At 35.7% G+C, this 18323-nt stretch overlaps 3 protein-coding genes across 4 annotated transcripts in view; 2 read left to right on the top strand and 1 right to left on the bottom strand.

Annotated features, from left to right (window-relative positions):
- The window catches only part of LOC108688472, a 12035-nt gene extending 9522 nt beyond the window's left edge, over positions 1–2513 (bottom strand). Inside the window, exons 1-5 of the mRNA XM_018194743.1 lie at positions 1912–2513; positions 1528–1702; positions 1264–1335; positions 768–1184; positions 291–521 (exon numbers count right to left, since the gene is read on the bottom strand). Coding sequence (XP_018050232.1) covers positions 291–521; positions 768–1184; positions 1264–1335; positions 1528–1656 — 849 coding nt within the window. The 5' untranslated portion in view covers positions 1657–1702; positions 1912–2513. The remainder of the gene's footprint in view (positions 1–290; positions 522–767; positions 1185–1263; positions 1336–1527; positions 1703–1911) is intronic.
- Positions 2514–5878: 3365 nt separating this feature from the next.
- Positions 5879–7393, top strand: LOC108688425 (40S ribosomal protein S13-like). The gene is made up of 3 exons (XM_018194681.1): positions 5879–5985; positions 6622–6749; positions 7043–7393. Exons 1-3 carry the CDS (start codon positions 5963–5965, stop codon positions 7345–7347), a joined length of 456 nt encoding a protein of 151 aa, XP_018050170.1. The 5' UTR covers positions 5879–5962; the 3' UTR covers positions 7348–7393.
- A 3351-nt stretch (positions 7394–10744) lies between these two features.
- Positions 10745–18323, top strand: part of LOC108688489 — a 20164-nt gene continuing 12585 nt past the window's right edge. For both annotated transcript variants that reach the window (XM_018194769.1, XM_018194771.1), the window contains exon 1: positions 10745–11291. The gene's annotated coding sequence lies outside the window, so the exon portion shown is untranslated. The remainder of the gene's footprint in view (positions 11292–18323) is intronic.

Below are 18323 nucleotides of genomic sequence, written 5' to 3'. Positions count from 1 at the left end.
AATTAGAAAATTTAAATTTGTTTTTATAGCTTGTAATTTAAATTGCAATTTTTTAAAACTACTATATATATTTTTAATTTAAAAATCTCAAGTATATTATGGAAATAAATTACATAAAAAAATTACATTTAAAAAAAATTACATCAAATCTGAAATTAATGTTTATTTATTTAAAAAAACATTTTATATGAAAAAAATTGTCAATTAATAAATTGTAATCCATAAATAATATATTGTTATAATAACATAACTCATCTTTAGATATATTTTAAGTATAAATAAGTTGTTACCGATCGTCTAGTCGAACTGCTTTCGGTACACCCCGGACAATACCATTCTTCAATGGGAACTGTAGTTATTGGGGGTGTTAAACATTCCATATGATAGCCACGATCGCAATTGTCACAAAGTAACATTCGATCTTCTCTATCACTTTGATGACATATTTCACAAAAAGTTGGATCATCTGGTGGTTGATTCTCAATACGCGGCACAGCTTCTACTGGTAAATGATTTACGATCTAAGGAAAATAAAAAAAAGTGCACATTAAATTGCGATATAATTTTTTTAATTCATTCACACACACACACACACACACACATACACTTTCTCTCCCTCTCTCTCTATGTATATATATATATATATATATATATATATATATATATACACACATTTTTTTCCAATAGGTTATTTTTTGTAGTTTGGTTATTTGTGTTAATTTTTTTAAATCATACAGTATTGAATGACAAATTTATAAAAAAATTACCTTGCCATCAAAATGACTTCTAACAACAATTGTAGTGAAGGATATGCGATCCACTGGGCAAGTGTTGATGTTTTTACTCCATTCCAATAAACATTCTAAACAGAAGCAATGGTCGCATTCAGATGGAATACCAATTTGCTGTTTTCTAAATGGTAGCAGACATATAGGACATTTTTCCGACTGATCATCACTGCTATCAGAGTTAGCGTTGACATTAGTTAATGAAGAGGAACCAGGTTTATTGGCATTCTCATTTTTACTTTTACATAAAACTTTACGTTTAGCAGTACATTTATAAGTATTGCCACTTGATTCATCTGAACTAGTCCAATCACTTTCCCATTCGGATGTACTACTGTCTGTAATATGCGTGGATCTGCTTTCCTCGCTACTATTAGATTCATCACTAATGACTCTCTGCAACAAATGATATTAATGAAGATATCATCAATAAATTTGGCTAAACATTTCTTTAAAAAAATATAAGTCATAATACATGGTTTTGTCGTTTAATCACAGGCTTAGGTACATCACTATCGCTGCTGCTTTCTCCTTCGCTTACGACTCTCTAAAACAATAATATAAATGCAAATTAATGTAAATTAACAATATGTTCGTTTAGAAATAAGACAATAAATAAAATTGAATAGGCTGCAAATGAGATTTAATAGATTCCATAAATATTATACAGTTAGAATTGAACATTTAATTTAATCAATATTTAAAGATACTATAATAATTAAAACACTTCCAAACGTACAAGTTTCTTCTTTCTTCGAATTTGTACAATAACAGATTCATCACTGCTATCACTGTCGCTAATGACAATTTTTTTACGTTTGTGATTATGATGACGTATCAAACAAGTATTATCGCTGTCGCTTGACATCTTGACTATCACTACAATTCATACCCCCTGAATTCTTCTCATAGATCTGTAACCAAGAATTCATGTCAATTAATATTCACTGTACTAGCCATTTTCAACAAACTAATAAACAAATCATTCAGTTTCCATCTCAATTCCATCGAAAATATCGCTCGGTTCCTCATTGTAATAATGGAAGCAATATACAAATTTATTTTGCATTTGCGAGCTATTCCCGTGCGATACCCTAAACAGAATAATCTAAATGAGGATTACTCGATGCTGCGCGGTGCGCCCGCTCCGGAATCTCAAATCGTGACCAAATCGTCCCACACAACGATGATCGACATCTGGGAAACGTCGTCGACTCGGTTACCCTGATGAGCTGCAGGTGGATGACGGCGTCGCGGTGGACGATCCCACGATTCCGCGCGCGCTCTCGGCGTCGTCGACGATGGTTCACGAAAGCCGTTGCTGATCCCGCGTCGCGGTCGCACCCAGTAATTCTCGATTGCCGTGGAAACGAGCTCGCGAGAACGTGTCTAGGACCGCATTGATGCGAATTGACCAGAGTTGACGCTTCTCGATTTCCGTCCCGCTTCGTTCTTACTCACTCTCTCTCTCTCTCTCTTTTTCTCTTTCTCACTTCGTCCCTCTCGTTCTCTTACTCTCGGTGTTGCTCCTGATTCCTTCTGTAATCGTGTCGCACGCCGACGAATCGCGGGCATGCGACACCGATCCCACGATTCTCGTACGGACGGAACGGCCTTGAGCCGTTCGCGCCGGAATTATCTCCTCTGACTTTCTCCTGCGGCAATATACCGAAAAGTAACGCGTTCTATCGTGAGACTGCGGACATATTGGATCGCGGACGCCGTGCTTGCTGTAGTGGTGTGTATGGATATAACATTGTGACGTCACTTCCGGCCTTGCATTTAAGACGAGGCGAAAGTACAAGAAACGTCGAGCGTAGTACCCGACTGATCGGAAGTGACCGCACTGTCATACGATTTGAATTTGAACAAGCGATTTGAAAAGAGATGAAAATTATAAAAATGAACAAATTCACTAGATGTTGATCAATAAATTTATAAATATTTTCATAAATTTGTTCACTTAAATTACAATAACAACTGGTCTATTCGCGTTGTTTGAAATCCCTAAAAATTGTCGAATTTAAAATAAGATAGATGTATATTTGGGCGTTGAAAAAAGAGAATGCGAAGAATGCGAGCAAAACGAACAGACCAAGTCTGTTTTCAATTCCTACGCTAGACTGCATTATACATATCTAAATATACATATATTATACAATAAGATTGGAAACAAGACCGTTTATATTAAATACATTACTTTAAATTCGAAGCGCTACTATAGTTTGAATGTTAAGATGTTGAACTATTATACATTCATATAAATGAATTAATTTCAGAAATAATAATTGCATGCCGATATGGTTGTCGGACTTTCTCGGTAGTCTAAAAAATTAGGCTTATTTAAAATAACATATTATATATTATATATATATATATACATATATATATATATATATACATAAATTATAAATAATATCTAAATTATGCATACTTTAAAAAATAATTAAAGTAAAATTGTATATCAGGACTTAAAAGATAAAAAGCCTCACAGAGAGAAAGAGGCAAATTGCAAGACGTCACCTGTCTTTTCTGATTGGATATAGGCATCAAAGCTCCATAGGCATGGAAGAGATTGGAGAAAACTAATCACGTGACCTTTTTCCTGTTGTGAATTTGAGCCTGGTGCAATTTGCCTCTCTCCCTGTAAGGCCGGAATCAGACTATGCATTGAAAAGTGAGATTGAAAATTGAAAATTTGACCAATCAGAACAAAAAGAGCCAGAATTCTTTCTCCTCATTGGTGAAATTTCAATCTTTAATCTTCAATCTCAATCTTCAATGCATAATCTGATTCCGGCCTCTCTACTAACTCTTTAACAAGTTACAACATCTTCTTTTGGAATGCAGCTTACTCATCAAGCGATTGATTATTTTTTATGGATCCATTATGGATCATAATCCAGAAAATTTAAGGATATATCCACACAAACGAAAATTATCCAATCACGTGCATTTTTATAAAAGAAATACGAAATTGGATAATTTTCTTTATGCATACGTTTATGCGGCTATTCAAGTTTATGTGATATATTCTAATTGATCAATTTCTTACGGCTTAAGGCTTAAATCATCTATTGTAGATCCGGACTAATTGTTGCGAAGCGAATCGGCTCGCTGCTATTGATATATTCTTCCAGATCTAAAAAAATGCTGGTTGAATGATCTAAAAGAATACATCAATGCGACTACGTTCAGCAGAAAAAACAGATTTGCAACTGTTATAAAAGCTGTGGTCAAAGTTTTATTACAAATGCTTTGAAACGTTTGATGGACCAATTAGAAGAAAGAATTTTACAAATCTAACTATCTAAATCTAACTAATCAATTAAAAAACTTTTGTAGCATCGCGTTGACCGTACTCTGTATTCAAGAATTTTACAATAGTTGCAAAGATACTTTTTCTACTGAACGCAGCAAATGTATTCGGTATTACAATTGCTGAGCGCTTAGTGAATGAACGCAGCCGTGTATTCTTCTAGATCATCTAATAGTAGCGAGCGCTCACGAATCCGCTCCGTAAAGAAGCGTTTATATTGGCTGTAACCGTATGCCGTAATCTGTAAGAATTGATCTAATCTCAGTATTGAACTAATCAGTATTCCACTCTCATTCGACGAGAAGAAGAGAATACTCAAAGATGATTGTGATGGCAACCGCTTGTCCAAATGCAAGTGCGCCACTAACACAATGCGTCCAGTCAATTCAACCAATCGCAATATTGCATCGATTCCAAACAAGCGACGCATAAACGCATTGCGCAAGTCCGCCAATAATAGAAAAGCAATAAGGAGAAAGCCATTAGTAACATACTCTCCTTGTAAATGTGTCGCTGAAAGAAAAATGATATTAACTTATATCGTATTAATATATACTTATCTTAGTTAAAAACCATTGTACATCGAATTAAAATAAACCTGTTGTGATAGTTATACGATAATCGCTGTAATTCGTCATTTCTGTAATTTGTCTCCTTTCGCAAATTCTTCCTTCCGGGACGCCATACTGATTCGTTAATTTTTACAGATTACGGCATACTAGAGACCTTAGGTATCAGAGATTGGAAGTCGATTGTGTATGTTGAAATGAGGTGAAAATTACAAGTGAAAAATTCATCTAGAATGTTCATAATTTAATTGTCAATATCTAGTAATCATTGCTCACTTTTGTAATTTTCACCTTATTTCAAAATACACAATCGAGCCCTTGATCATGCCCTGAAAAATGACGTGCGAGTCCGAGTTTGCTTTCAATTAGTGATATGAATGTAAGTGTTCTCGATTGATATCGATGGTATTGCCAATGAGCACGCCAATCACAAGAGAAAAGCCAGACTCTGGTAATCTAGGGATTCTAGTTAACATCGAGGGTTTAATCAGAATGTAAGTACTAACCAATTACAGTTGAGCATTCCTCTGTCATTCGACTGTAATAAGGGAATACTCGATTGTAATTAGTTGGTCCATTGGCTACATTCAGCAGAAAAAACAATTTTGCAACTGTTGTAAATTTCTTTAATATAATTGGTTTTGTCCTTAGTTCCTCATTGAATCTAAATGTATAAACCAATTATATTAGAAAATTTTACAACAGTTGCAAAGCTACTTTCTTTGCTGAACGTAGCTATTCTAATTCGGATTAAACCCTTAGTGGAAACTAGGCCACTGTTGCAGAATTTTGTGTACGGCAATCCTAAAGACTATAGCTATAAAATACGAATACATCTATTGATTCACTTAACGCTGCAAATACTTCGTTAACCAATTAGAAAAAAGAATTTTACGAATTGACCAATCAAAGAATGCTTCAAAGCGTTTGCAGCGTAAAGTGGATCGCACCCATTGTATTCTTTAAGATTATCCAATTAGATCTGGAAGAATACAATAGCAGCGAGCGCTCATTCAACTGTTAAGTTTACTGAACGTAGTCACTGAGCGAGTTCAAGACGATAAAGCTAGGCATGCTTGCTGAGTGAATAAGCATGATTGGTTCTTATCTATGGATCCAACTAATCATGTTTAATAGCTCGGCGAGCAGATCTAGCCGCTTTATCGACTTAAATGCGCCCATTGTGTTTTCGGCTTTTTGTTAACTGAAGGAGGGCGCCATCTTCTCTCGCCGTCCTCTTTCATTTTTCCTTTCGTGGAGGACGTTGTTAAAAAAATCCTGACAAGATGGGTCGTATGCACTCACATGGGTAACATAACAATATTTATCATAACAATATTTATCATCGATGTAATCTCTTTAATTTTCTGTTCGCTGCGATGCTCGCGATTTATCAAGATCTTTGTCGTCGACGAATATATCTTATACCATAAGCATCGAGATGTTCTGTCTGTGTGCACATCCAGTGACCATGTGTTTGTGACTCCGTTCTTTTCGAACGATCAATTCTGTCAGCTTTATAATTTATAATTTACAGTTGTTGAGCGATCTAATTATTCGGCTTTTTTATATGCCATGTATTTTTATAAATACACTGCTTTTACGAGAATACATAACCTATCACATGTATGCATGGTGTGATCGCGATTTTATTATGGCGTTATTTTTCCTGTAACTGCAATGTCAGTGAAACATTTGTCAAGCACGAGTATTTAATCAAGTTACTGACAATGTTAATTTTTTTGTTAATCTTTAGTATAGTAGAAACATGTTTAATAATAAACAACTTATTTTTTTATATCAATAACTGATCATTATTTAACTTTTAACTTTTTATTATCGTTATTCATTTTTTTTTATACAATATATAGTTTTAGTATTTTCATGCAATACTTCTGAAAAATTACTTTCTAAATATTATATGATGGCATATTATATTTTTTAGAAAAGGTATATCTCAGTCGGCACTTCCTTACCGACGAAGTGTACCAACTTGGTTGAAACTAACACCAGAAGATTGCAAAGAACTTATCTACAAGCTAGCAAAAAAAGGACATACACCATCTCAAATTGGTAATTTTGATATACATTTATTTATTTCGACTAATAAAAACTTTATTAGCTGTTAATTTAAAAGAATCAATATATTTGAAAGCAAACTCTATGCAGGGGATCTTAGAGTTTTTAATTTGATTCTCTCAAATATGTTTGCAAGATTATAAGTGATGTTTGATGTGAATTTGATCATTTGTCACTTCACAATAGGTCATCACTGATACTTTTGTAAAATAACAAGTTTGATAATTATTAAAATGACAAAAAAAACGTATATAAGACAACATACAACATATTTTGTATTTTTATAGGTGTCATACTTCGTGACTCACATGGAGTAGCACAAGTACGATTCCGTACAGGAAATAAGATTCTACGCATTGTAAAGAGCATGGGTCTGGCTCCCGATCTACCAGAGGATCTCTATTACCTGATCAAAAAGGCCGTCGCTGTGCGTAAACACTTGGAGCGAAATCGCAAAGATAAAGATTCAAAATTCCGTTTAATTCTCGTCGAATCGAGAATTCACAGGTTGGCGCGTTACTATAAGGCGAAAGGATCTCTGCCGCCAAACTGGAAATACGAAAGTTCAACAGCTAGTGCTCTTGTAGCTTGATTTTGTTTGTATTTACATATGCTTTAATAAAATTCGAAGACCTCAATTTACTTTTTTTTTATTAATACTGCCACTATGAATTACGTTATATACACACGCGATGTATATGTACACATATAGCTTGTTCAATAATAAATATAATACTTTTTCAGTTAAACTGGATAGAATAGTCCTCTACCTTTTTGTGATTCATTAAATATTAATTTAGAAGTTGTTAGAAATTCATTAAAAATCCACAAATGAACAAAAATAATTTAAAATAATCTTTCATTAACTTAATGGCCTTACACAGTACATACGAATTAGAAAAAAATAACAGAAATTCTGCTAAGCCAAGAATTTTTCGGATTCTTGAGATTGATTTTATATTTAATTAATACTTTCTATATGCATAATAAATCAATTAAATATCAATTAAAAATTCTTTTTATATTTATCCCGATTTGAACGGAATGATAAAATCTAAAAGCTACGCGCGGACTAAGAACATAGAATTTTTAATTAATATTCATCCGATACCACCGGATATTCCACTTGACGAAGTAGCAAAAGTAGGCGCTTGTTCTTAATCGATGAGACACGAACGCCATACGTTGTCCCTTGCATTTCCGAGACATGGAAATTGTTCAATACAATGCCTGTTGTTTGTCGCTGCAATATATTGCATTAAAACTTTCTATCTCGCTTTCGCCAAACTTAAAAATACATACTTATTTCATTTTAAGTACAAGTGTACACCAGTTAGTTTAGCCAGAAAAAATAGATTTAAAGAGACTAAAGAGAACGAGAGTAATTCTGCATGTTCGCCTTGATGAGACGCCTGTCACGACTTCGCTCTCTAATCAGGGTACTGATCATATAACTTTTCCCCTGAAAGAAATATGAAAAGTTTTCTCCATTAACTTCGATAATAAAAAATTTCACTTTTCACGTTTTTCCTCTAGGGGAATATTTTTAATGTCTGTTAAAATAAAATACAACTGCAAAATTATTGCAATGTTTAGAGAAATATTGTTACAATATTTCAATAATTAATCTAGTTTTATTGCTCAAATATTGTACTGATTAGCACAATCTAAAATATACTTTGCAATTGTTTAAAATTCTTTGACATGATTGGATCTTATCTTTAGTTCCTTACTTGAATGTTCCTTACTAAGTGTATAACTATAAATGTGTAACTATAAATCAATCATATTAAAGAGTACAACAATTTGCAATTAAGCTGTTTTTTCTACTGAATACAGTCATTAAAATTATAATAGTTCACAATATTGTTGCAATATTTCCAATAAAATATTAAAATTTTAATATAGCAGCAATATTGTTGCAATTTTTATACTATGACCCACTATTAAAATATTGCAATATATATTTCGTGCTGTAGGAAAAGTTACGCTCGTTTAACAATTGCGTAAGCATAGTTGTGCTAGGGCTATGGCATTCAAAAAAACGTAACGTAAAGTAAGTGAATGGGCCAATCACAGAGACCATAATGTAAATAGTAATCAATCCAACATGTTGATTTCCTTATATTATTTACGAATGTGATCCACTTGTCGCTACAAATGCTTCGAAACTTTTGATTGATCAATCGAAAGAAAGAATTTTACTAATTTGATTGACCAGTCAAAAGATGCTTCGAAACATTTGTAGCATCAAGTGAATAGTTTGTGTCTTACTGCTTAAGTTTTTTTTTATATCATGGTTCTAATTTAAATAATTTTTCTCTAAGATATAATATTCTTAGAATGTTACATGAATGTTATAAAGGATAAATAATATTTATATAATATTTTAAGAATATTATATGTTTGTATAGGATTATTGTTTAGAATTAAGAATTGGCCATTACCAAGTTAAATATTTTCCTCAACTATTAGTCAGTTCTTACAACTACAATCATTTACAACTACGTTTACACAATTGTAAAAATTGGGCTTACATGATCGCTACCTTGATTCCAAAATTATATTTATCTATTGCCTCCGTGGATACGCACCAAAACAGGGCGGTACCAAAAATTTGTAATGCGGACGAACGACGCGTACGTGTACATGCAAGCATGCACGTACGTGACGCGAGGTGGTAAGACAATGAGGTAAAGAACAGCTGATGAGGCCTTCTGCGAAAAGAGACCATAGGCAATTCAAAAATTTATCAAAAGGGGCCATTGGCGCGTCGCAAATTTTTTTAAGGTCAAATATGAAAAAATAAAATATTAAATTATTATTTAAATTATTATTATATTAAATTGATTATACTGAAACAATATCATTTAAATGTATAATTCATAGCTAGAATTTGTTTTATTTAAAATATATTTTAATTAAAATTTGTTTTATTTATATTATTAATTTACTTGTTTTATTTAAAATTATATTAACATAAAAAAATAATATAATAGAATCTATGTTTTTATCTAGGAGTTTCTTAAATTAAAAAATATTTTTGGAATATCAAATTTATGATTAAGCAAGAATTTTTAGAATTATTAAAAGTATTGTACAATTTTGCTATAAATATTCTTAAAAAAGGAAACTTCAATGAGAGGAGAGTTATGGCTCCCATAGCCCCCTCCATTCGCTAGTGAGAAGAGAGAAAAGGCTGGAGAATAGAGAAGAAACGAATCGCGAGTTCGTGGGGACCAGCATCACTCGTTAGTTCCCTCCATCCTTTTCGTAGAATATCGAGTTCGCCATCTGAGATCACATGTGTGAATAGATAATACAGCTGGATCTTGTCCAAATATAATTTCTACAAAATGCTCTTGAAAGAAATAATTTATATACATTTAAAATACGCCATATTAAATTTACTTCAATTTAAATTTACTTTTTTAGGCAAAAAAATACATTTAACTAATTATTTTAAATTTACATGAATTGTTATATTTCATTAAATTTAACTTTAATTTTATTTTTTTTTAAGTAAAAAAATTAATTTAATAAATTATTCAATTTATATGAAGTATATTCCTTCGCTTCAATCGCCTGTTCCGCACCTACAATCCTTCCTACAATTCAAGCGTATCTTTTTCCTCCCTCATCGCTAAACCGCCAGTTAGCCGCCTTCGGTCCTGCCGAGTGACCGCCGCCAATGATGAGGACGGCGGGAGGAAGAGAGAAACCGAGAGATAGAGAGGTGAGATCGAGACAGAAGACATCGAGGGACAGTTCAGTGGCCCTCCTCTCCTCCTCCTCCCCTTCCTCTCCTCCTCCGCCTCTCTACTCCCTTCGCGGCGCGCCTTGTAGCAAAGGCCACCAGCTCCTTGTCCTATTTTTGACGTCATCGGTGAAGGTAGGCAACGAGTCGAAGGGGGTGGTACACGCATGCGCCGTCCGACTGTTCACCAACATGGTGAACGTCCTGGGTGGACTCTCACTCGCGGTGATGTCGAGGCGCAAGGTCTGCTGCGGCGCGGCGGTCCACCAGCGGTGGAGCAGTGCAGTGAACGGCGATACGCCGTCGAAGGAGGCTCTTTGCAGGCTCTTGGGCGAGCGGGCACGGCCGAATAAAGGCGCGCGCCTTACTTAACGAGGCACCCCGCGGACCGCGCATTTCCTCTCTTTCTCCCCCCTCGATCGTACATTCATTTCACTCGCTCGCTCGCGCGAGTAGTCGACAGCCGCGGCCGTCGCGAAGAGAACTTGGTTTTATGCGAGGATCGTTCGAATAGGACTCTATCGATTCTTTTACCGATAATAGTGTTCGTCGATCGTGTCATTGAGTATTTTTGATAATTTTACGGAAATTAATCGTGGAAAATCGCACGGTCTTACTGCGAGCCAACGCTACTTTCGCCGATTATGGATAGGAGAGAGCGCGGTGACGAGCAGCGCGAGTGCCTATCGCGAACCAGTCTGTGAACCATATTGTAGGCGGTGGAGAACGGCGGAGGCGGTCGCGAGGCGACGTGCTCGCCAGGCGCTGTCACTCGAGAGGTACGTAGAGAATCTAACTTACGGGAAATCGCCTGATCCTAGGAAATCCGTGCGTGACATATGGAAAACGATCGCTGCAAGAAAGGAGGTTTTCTCGATAGATTATTCTAGCAATATTACAGCGACATTGCAACGTTCCAGTAACATTGCAGCAACATTGCGTTCAACAGAAAAAAAAACAGCTTTGCAACTATTGTAAATTTTTTAATACTCAAGGAATACATAAAAGTCAATAAAAAATCAGGATAATTTTATTTTGATTATTAACATCTATAAGCGGTCAAATATTGTAATCAAATATCATCATTTTTTTATTTTTAACGACATCAAAATAAAATCATTTTAACTTTCTCTTGACTTGACTTGTGTTCCTTGGATATTAATTTTGCTCTTAGTTCTTTGCTGGATCTAAATGTACAAACTAATCATCTTCAAGAATTTTACAGTAGAGCAGTTGCAAAGTTGCTCTTTCTACTAAACGCAGTCATTGCAATTGTTCCAGCAATGTTGCTGCAAGTTGCTGTGCGGATTGCGAGGACTTTCTAATGATTATCGTGGCGCGGAAATGGAGCGATTCCTTGAGATTTAAAACATACAATAAACAGAAGTATACAAATAGATGTATAAAGAACGTGCATCCGAAACTTAAACATATGCGTGTAAATGTAATGCGTGATCAGTGATGATAAAAATGCCATTCTGAACAAATTCAATCGTCATCGTCGTCATCCTCAATCATCATTATTGTCGTCGTCGTTGAATTGAGCGAGCGCGACATTTGCTTACGTGAGATACATTCTCGCTGGAAGGCGTGAGGAAGGAGAATGGGCGAGCGAGCGATGTGAAAGTGAGTCTTGCTCGCACGTCGCGTCGCCCGAATGACGATACGATTCGCGAAATCAACTGTGAACGATTCACGAGCCTCTTCGTGGTCTCATCGTTGCTGAAACTCCACGCGTTCCTTTTTCTATTTCATATGCGGATCCATACAGCGCAGAAACTTGCAGCAACATTGCTGCAACGTTGCAGTAAGTCTGTTCTTTTCAATGAACTCTTTAAATTGATACACATGGTACAATCAGTTGAAGTGAAAGACATTATTATTATATTTGTTTCAATTATTGCACCGTGTGCACCAGTTTAGAAAGTTCTTTGATAAAGAGGCCTAATGCATGTAAGACCTTCTTACGATATATTTTAGATATCTATTAGATATTTATAACCTAAAAAACATTTTTATGTGATATCTTCATGACATTTTTGGATATGCATATTATCTGAAATATATTGCAATATTGCTGGAATGAACGCAATGTTACTGCAATATTACTAGAATGCTATAATGTTGTAGCAATATTGCCTGAACATTACAATATTGTTGCAACATTGCTGCAATATTATTGGAACGTTGCAATGTTGTAATATTCATGCTGAAACGCTGCAATGTTGTTGCAATATTGTTACAATGTTGTAATATTATTACAATATTATTGAAACAATATCAGGCCGCTCCTCGTCTTGATGAAATGAATTGCAATATTCATGAAAGATTGGCATTCTAATAATATAAATCTGGACACGAAGATAATGTACCTATATATTGTACACTGCAAAATGTAGCATAGCTTCTGTATATTGTTGAAACATTACAATGTTGCTGGAATAATCTGTGTTATATGGAGACATTTCGTTATTGCGAGAATGCAGCAAGTCCTCGTAATTTGTTACGAGCGCCGATCCCGGGAAAGTCGGCCCCGCGGACTTTTCGCGAACGCAAGTCGGAAATTCTGCCGCTCGCATGTACAGCGCATGTATCTTCTTCTTCAAGTGCCATACGCTATCACCAGCGCCTCTCTCACGTATACCTATCTGTGCGTTGATGCATGTTAATTGTATATATATATATATAAGGTATGGTATCTATAATTTAAACGTCGATTCCGAACTGCAATTTTTGATAGAGAGATTTCTTAGGCAAGTATACTATTCAAGAGATAAATTGAGAGCATTATGGTGTATACATTTGGGGCATGTCCATTACTGGACATTACTTAAGAGAATTGTATTATAATAAATGATATGAAGCAGGGCATTAATAGACATTATAAGGTATTATTAGGACATTAATGGACATTACTAGAGCATTAATGAGCATTAGCAGGATATTAGTGGAACATAAAATTTGGGCATTATTTGGGCATCAGTAGGCATTGATGTATACAATTTTGGTCAGTGGTTTATTCCTTGATACTATTTGATGGTTTATCGTTAGGTGTATCCAGAAGTATGACGAACTCACTGAATGTTCAGTGAGCTCTTGTACCTACAAAGCTCTATATAACGAAGTAGCGCACAGATTCTCCAATTTTGATTGACTAACCATACGCTATATCAATAATATTAAGTGCTTATTGGAATACAGACATAATACTAAGCGCTTATTGAACTGGGTCACAAATGACAATCGAAATAGCTAATAGGAAGGCTGTCGGCATTTTGGATTAAAGAAATGCGCTACTTGGATATAGAGCGCTTTATTTGTATCTGTTTGATCTATATTTTTAAATTTAATGAAATGCCAAATCAGATGCAAGAGCTTACTGAGCGCTTAGTGAGCGGTCGTGCTTCTGGATGCGTCCCATTGGTTGCGTTCAGCGGACTAACAGTTGAGTGAGCGCTCGCTGCTATTGATGTATTCTTTTAGATCTACAATACTGATTGGATGATTTAAAAGAATACACCAATAACAGCGAGCGCTTAACTGTTAGTCTGCTAAATGCCTATTGCCTTCTGAGAGAAGCTACAAGCGTCGAACTCGGGATCTCTAATATAGCAGACCAGTGCGCTATTTGTTACACTACACTCACGCTAAAAAAGGGTAAATGAAATGATGGGAATAATTGCAAGAAAATGTTGTAAGTATTAACTTTCTTCTTCTTATTGTTAATCCTATTGCTCATGATCGAGCGTGGACTTTTCTCATATGCCTGTGGTGCGCACGCTGATACGCATTCATATTACATGAGATTTACTGTTTAACATCGATTCCGAACGAAATTTTGTTAGAGTTAAGTGTTTTTAAGTCCAATGTTCACGATGCTATAGAAAAAAATAGACAGAAAAGAAATTAACAAATCACATTTGAACAATTTTATCATATGACCATTGCGATTGGGTCAATTCTTTCTTCATCCGAAGTCTCGGACCGATTTCTAGCATCGTACAAGACTTTAATAAAGACACTCTCCTTCCAATGGGTTATACTACTACTTCTTTCCGAGAGAAAGGATACGAGTGTATGAAATATTTTGGCTCTAGCGAGAACCGAATCCGAGATCTTTCATAACAAACTAGTGCGCTATCTGCTTTGCCACGCTTGCTCTCAACTATATATCGTATATATCGTATATATCGTATATATCTATATATCGTATAGTCGTATATATCGTATGAGAGCGTGGCGTTTCGCGGCCCGCGACCGATGTCGATGTCGTAACTGTCTCTCCCCCTCGCGCCATAACGCTCTCTCGTTCTCCGTTTCTTCTTTAGCACCGTTCCACACGAAACAAATGCTCGAGGGCGATCCCCGAGGGAGATTCAAAGGCAAATTTTTAAAATTTGCCGCGGCATCGGACGGCGATAACAAAAACGTTCCCGTCTCTCCCTCCCCGCTAAATAACAATAGACGTTGGAAACGCATCTTTTCTATAGATGATGAAATACAATAGCTTGTTTAGCTCATACGATGCGTGTCTGTAAACACATAATTAAAGTCAATTGGTTGATGCGCAACTAATTCCCCAATCTCTACTTACGATTTTCTCGCCCAAAAACGAACGGGGAATTGTAGTTAGGTCGAGGAATGCATTTTTAACGTTTCATCGAGACGTCTATGCGAAAGATCCGGTCCTCGGGGAATCCCGCGGCTGCTCTGTGAAAACGGGTATTGGCAGGAGAATGAAACCGGTATAATTTCGCTGAGTTCACGCGTTTGAATATATACCAAATAATTATATCTCTGGCGAAAATAAAAATCGGAATGTAAGTCGAATGTAAGAGGAGAATGCAGTGAGCAGTATATGTAAACAAAGTTTATAGAAGGTGAAAAATTTATAGAAGGTGAGATAACGAAACATAAAAGAGATGTTTACGCTTCTTTTATATTTCGTTCGTTTATGTTTCGTTCGTCTCAATTTTCGCCTTCTAAAAGTTTCGTTCACATTTCTACCACTTTCTCTTCTACGTTTCTAAAAATTTATATACAATTCTGAAAATAATTTTCTTAGACTATCAAAATAATTATGTGTTATGGAACGTTCAAGTGACTGTTGAAATTTGTTGCAATATTGTTTATCGTATTTGAGTTTCTTACAGAATTATTTTGATCGCGTCAAAATTCGCGCTATCAAAGTTATTTATTCTGTATCTAAATTTTTATGTAAATACTTCAATATAATATTAAAAAATCGTTCTTTCTATGGTCGACTTGCACCTCCGATTATTTTTGCCAGAGATTCTTGCTCACTCATTATGAAAAGATTTTGCTGAAGCATCTAATCTAATTTAGTTAGATCCAGATCTCAAAGTAATTTTCTTGGACCATCAAAATAATTATGTAGGACGCTTAAAGACCAAACTTTCTTGCAGCATTATGTTTAAGATTTCTACATTATTATTTTGATGGTCCAAAGTTATTTTTAGATTTGTATCTAGCTAAATTTTTAGTACTTCAGCAAAATTATTCTTTTCGTGCAAGAATCGGCGAAAGATCCGTCTTGTACGCACATCACGCTGAAATCGAATTGGGGTCAGAAATCGTAAACTCATCGGAATTGTCAGAAATTAATCTTGTGCGACCTAGCATCGACGTCATACCATGTCTCGAGGCTCGCGATTGCGCTGCGCGAGTCGATGATTGCGAGATTGACTTTCGCACAAGCGGCAAACATAATCGTGAAAGCCGCAAGCGGCTCGCAAGCTGCCGCTGCGCTCGCTCGCTCGCTCGCTTGCTTCCGCGGCAAGCGGATTCCTCGCTTTCTATCGAACGAACGGCCAAGCATGCCTGTTCTATAAACGCGCTGGAAAATGCGTTTCACGCTCAACGTATTCCGCGACCACCGGACGTTTATCCCGTCCGCAGCACACGACGGATTATTTTATAATTTCTGTTCTCGTTCAGCTCCGGATATCTATATAGGCCAAGGAAAGAGCACGGTTAGTGTATTCGATTTGGAACGGCCGCTTGTTTTCAGCTGTCAAATTCAGATTTGGCGCATTAGAAGGTTGATTTAATAACGGTTTCGATTCGGAAATAAGATTCCGAAATCTGGTTATATGTCTTTTCTCTGCCTCGGGCGTATCAACATACAGGTGTATTTCCGGCCGAAAACGCCACAATCAATCTGCTTCCAAAGCGGCGTTTATAATGAGATTTTAAGACGCAAAACTTAAACTTTAAGCATTAAAGAAATTGTCTAATCACAATCGAATTTGAGGAGATTAATTGATTATGATTGATCAATTTCTTAAATCTTAAAGCTTAAGTTTTATTTAGCCTTCAGATCTTATCACTGCTTAAGACAGGCAGTTTTAATTTCTTTTCTTAATGACATTGATAGAAATATTGATACAACTCCATTATACATGGAAAGAACAGTTTATTGTATCGACGTATTTCAAAATTTAACTAAATACAACTAGATACGCTAAAAATAAATTTGTTGAGCCATCAAAATAATTATGTAGGATGAACTAAAAAAAAACTGATTGCTAAAATATCAATATTTTTTGCAGCATTGTTTATCGTACTTGAATCTTACATAATTATTTTGATTGTTCGATAAAATTATTTTTAGATCTGTATTTATCTAAATTTTTAAGTACTTTAACAAAATAATTTTTTTATTATCTTTTTTAAAATATGTTGAAAAGAGAGATTAGATTTCACGAAAGACTAATTCGTCTTGTATATAGGAATCGCTAACAATTAATAAAAAGTAGAAGAATTTAAGAAATTGTGGTCAACTGAATGCGAAATATCATGAAAAGAACAAAAAGAAGATTTTGCTTTTGAGGTTTCAAAAAATTTCAGATACAGATACATCCGAAATATTTTCAGGTATATCTAGAAATAATTTTGTTTGAACTCTCAAAATAACATAGAAAATTAAAAAGTTGATAGTAATTAACGTGAAAAGTTTTAATGCTAGTTTTAAATCTAGCCATCAATAAGAGTCGTACAAAATTAATTTAGTGATTCAAAAATTATCTTCAGAGATCTGTATCTATATAGTTACATTTTTAGATAATTTAACTGTTATTTTCGTGAACAAATAGTGTGTGTCATCGCTCATTGTACCGATTATTAATAGGCATAAATATTAAGGAACTCGATCAGCGAGCAGTTCAGTTGGGTTTTTCCCCGAGGGAGCCTCGCAAGAAAGTATAGTCACGGACAGTCGATCGTTCTTACACGGTATACTTTTCACCGCGCGACAGCGACCTGATCTTCCTCGTCGGCAATTTTATAGAGTTTATCGCTGCGCGCAAATTAAAACGAGTGAATATCGGCGTTTTATCGATATTATGCTCGTAAGTTTCACGAATTTATATCACGCGATAATCGTAAAGAGGGATAATTGTCACGCGTTCGCGTAGCGACGCGCGGATCGTGGTAATTGCGATTTACGCGTCCCTGCGCATCTCGCTTAATTCTCGCTTCTCGTTTAATTGCAGCCCCCGTAATTCTCTTTCGTTACGCCTCGATCGCGTAGGAGTATTTCGCGACGAGCCCCGACGGGGTTGTCCCGCGAAAGGGTGTGTGCATAAAATGCCTGCGACCGCTGCTGTCGCAGCCGAGTATAACCAGTTTCCTTCCACTGCTTCGAAATCTTGCTGTTGCACTCATCGAAGTCACTTGGCGAGTTGACTGGGACTTGGCGAAAGAAGATATGTGTGTGTTCGTGTGTGTGTGTGTGCGCGCGCGCGCGCGCGCGTGCGTGTGTACGTGCGTGTATGCGTGCGTGCGTGCGT

The sequence above is a fragment of the Atta colombica genome, unplaced genomic scaffold (assembly GCF_001594045.1).
Source record: "Atta colombica isolate Treedump-2 unplaced genomic scaffold, Acol1.0 scaffold233, whole genome shotgun sequence".
NCBI classification, from domain to species: domain Eukaryota; kingdom Metazoa; phylum Arthropoda; class Insecta; order Hymenoptera; family Formicidae; genus Atta; species Atta colombica.
The sequence above is the reverse complement of the archived record's forward strand: the minus strand, read 5'-3'. Positions and strand labels throughout refer to the sequence as shown.

Coding starts and splice junctions, on each gene's coding strand:
- LOC108688425 (XM_018194681.1), top strand. CDS start 5,963: ATGGGTCGTATGCACTCACATGG. Junction 5,986..6,621: donor GGTCGTATGCACTCACATGG/GTAACATAACAA, acceptor TATATTTTTTAG/AAAAGGTATATCTCAGTCGG. Junction 6,750..7,042: donor ACATACACCATCTCAAATTG/GTAATTTTGATA, acceptor GTATTTTTATAG/GTGTCATACTTCGTGACTCA.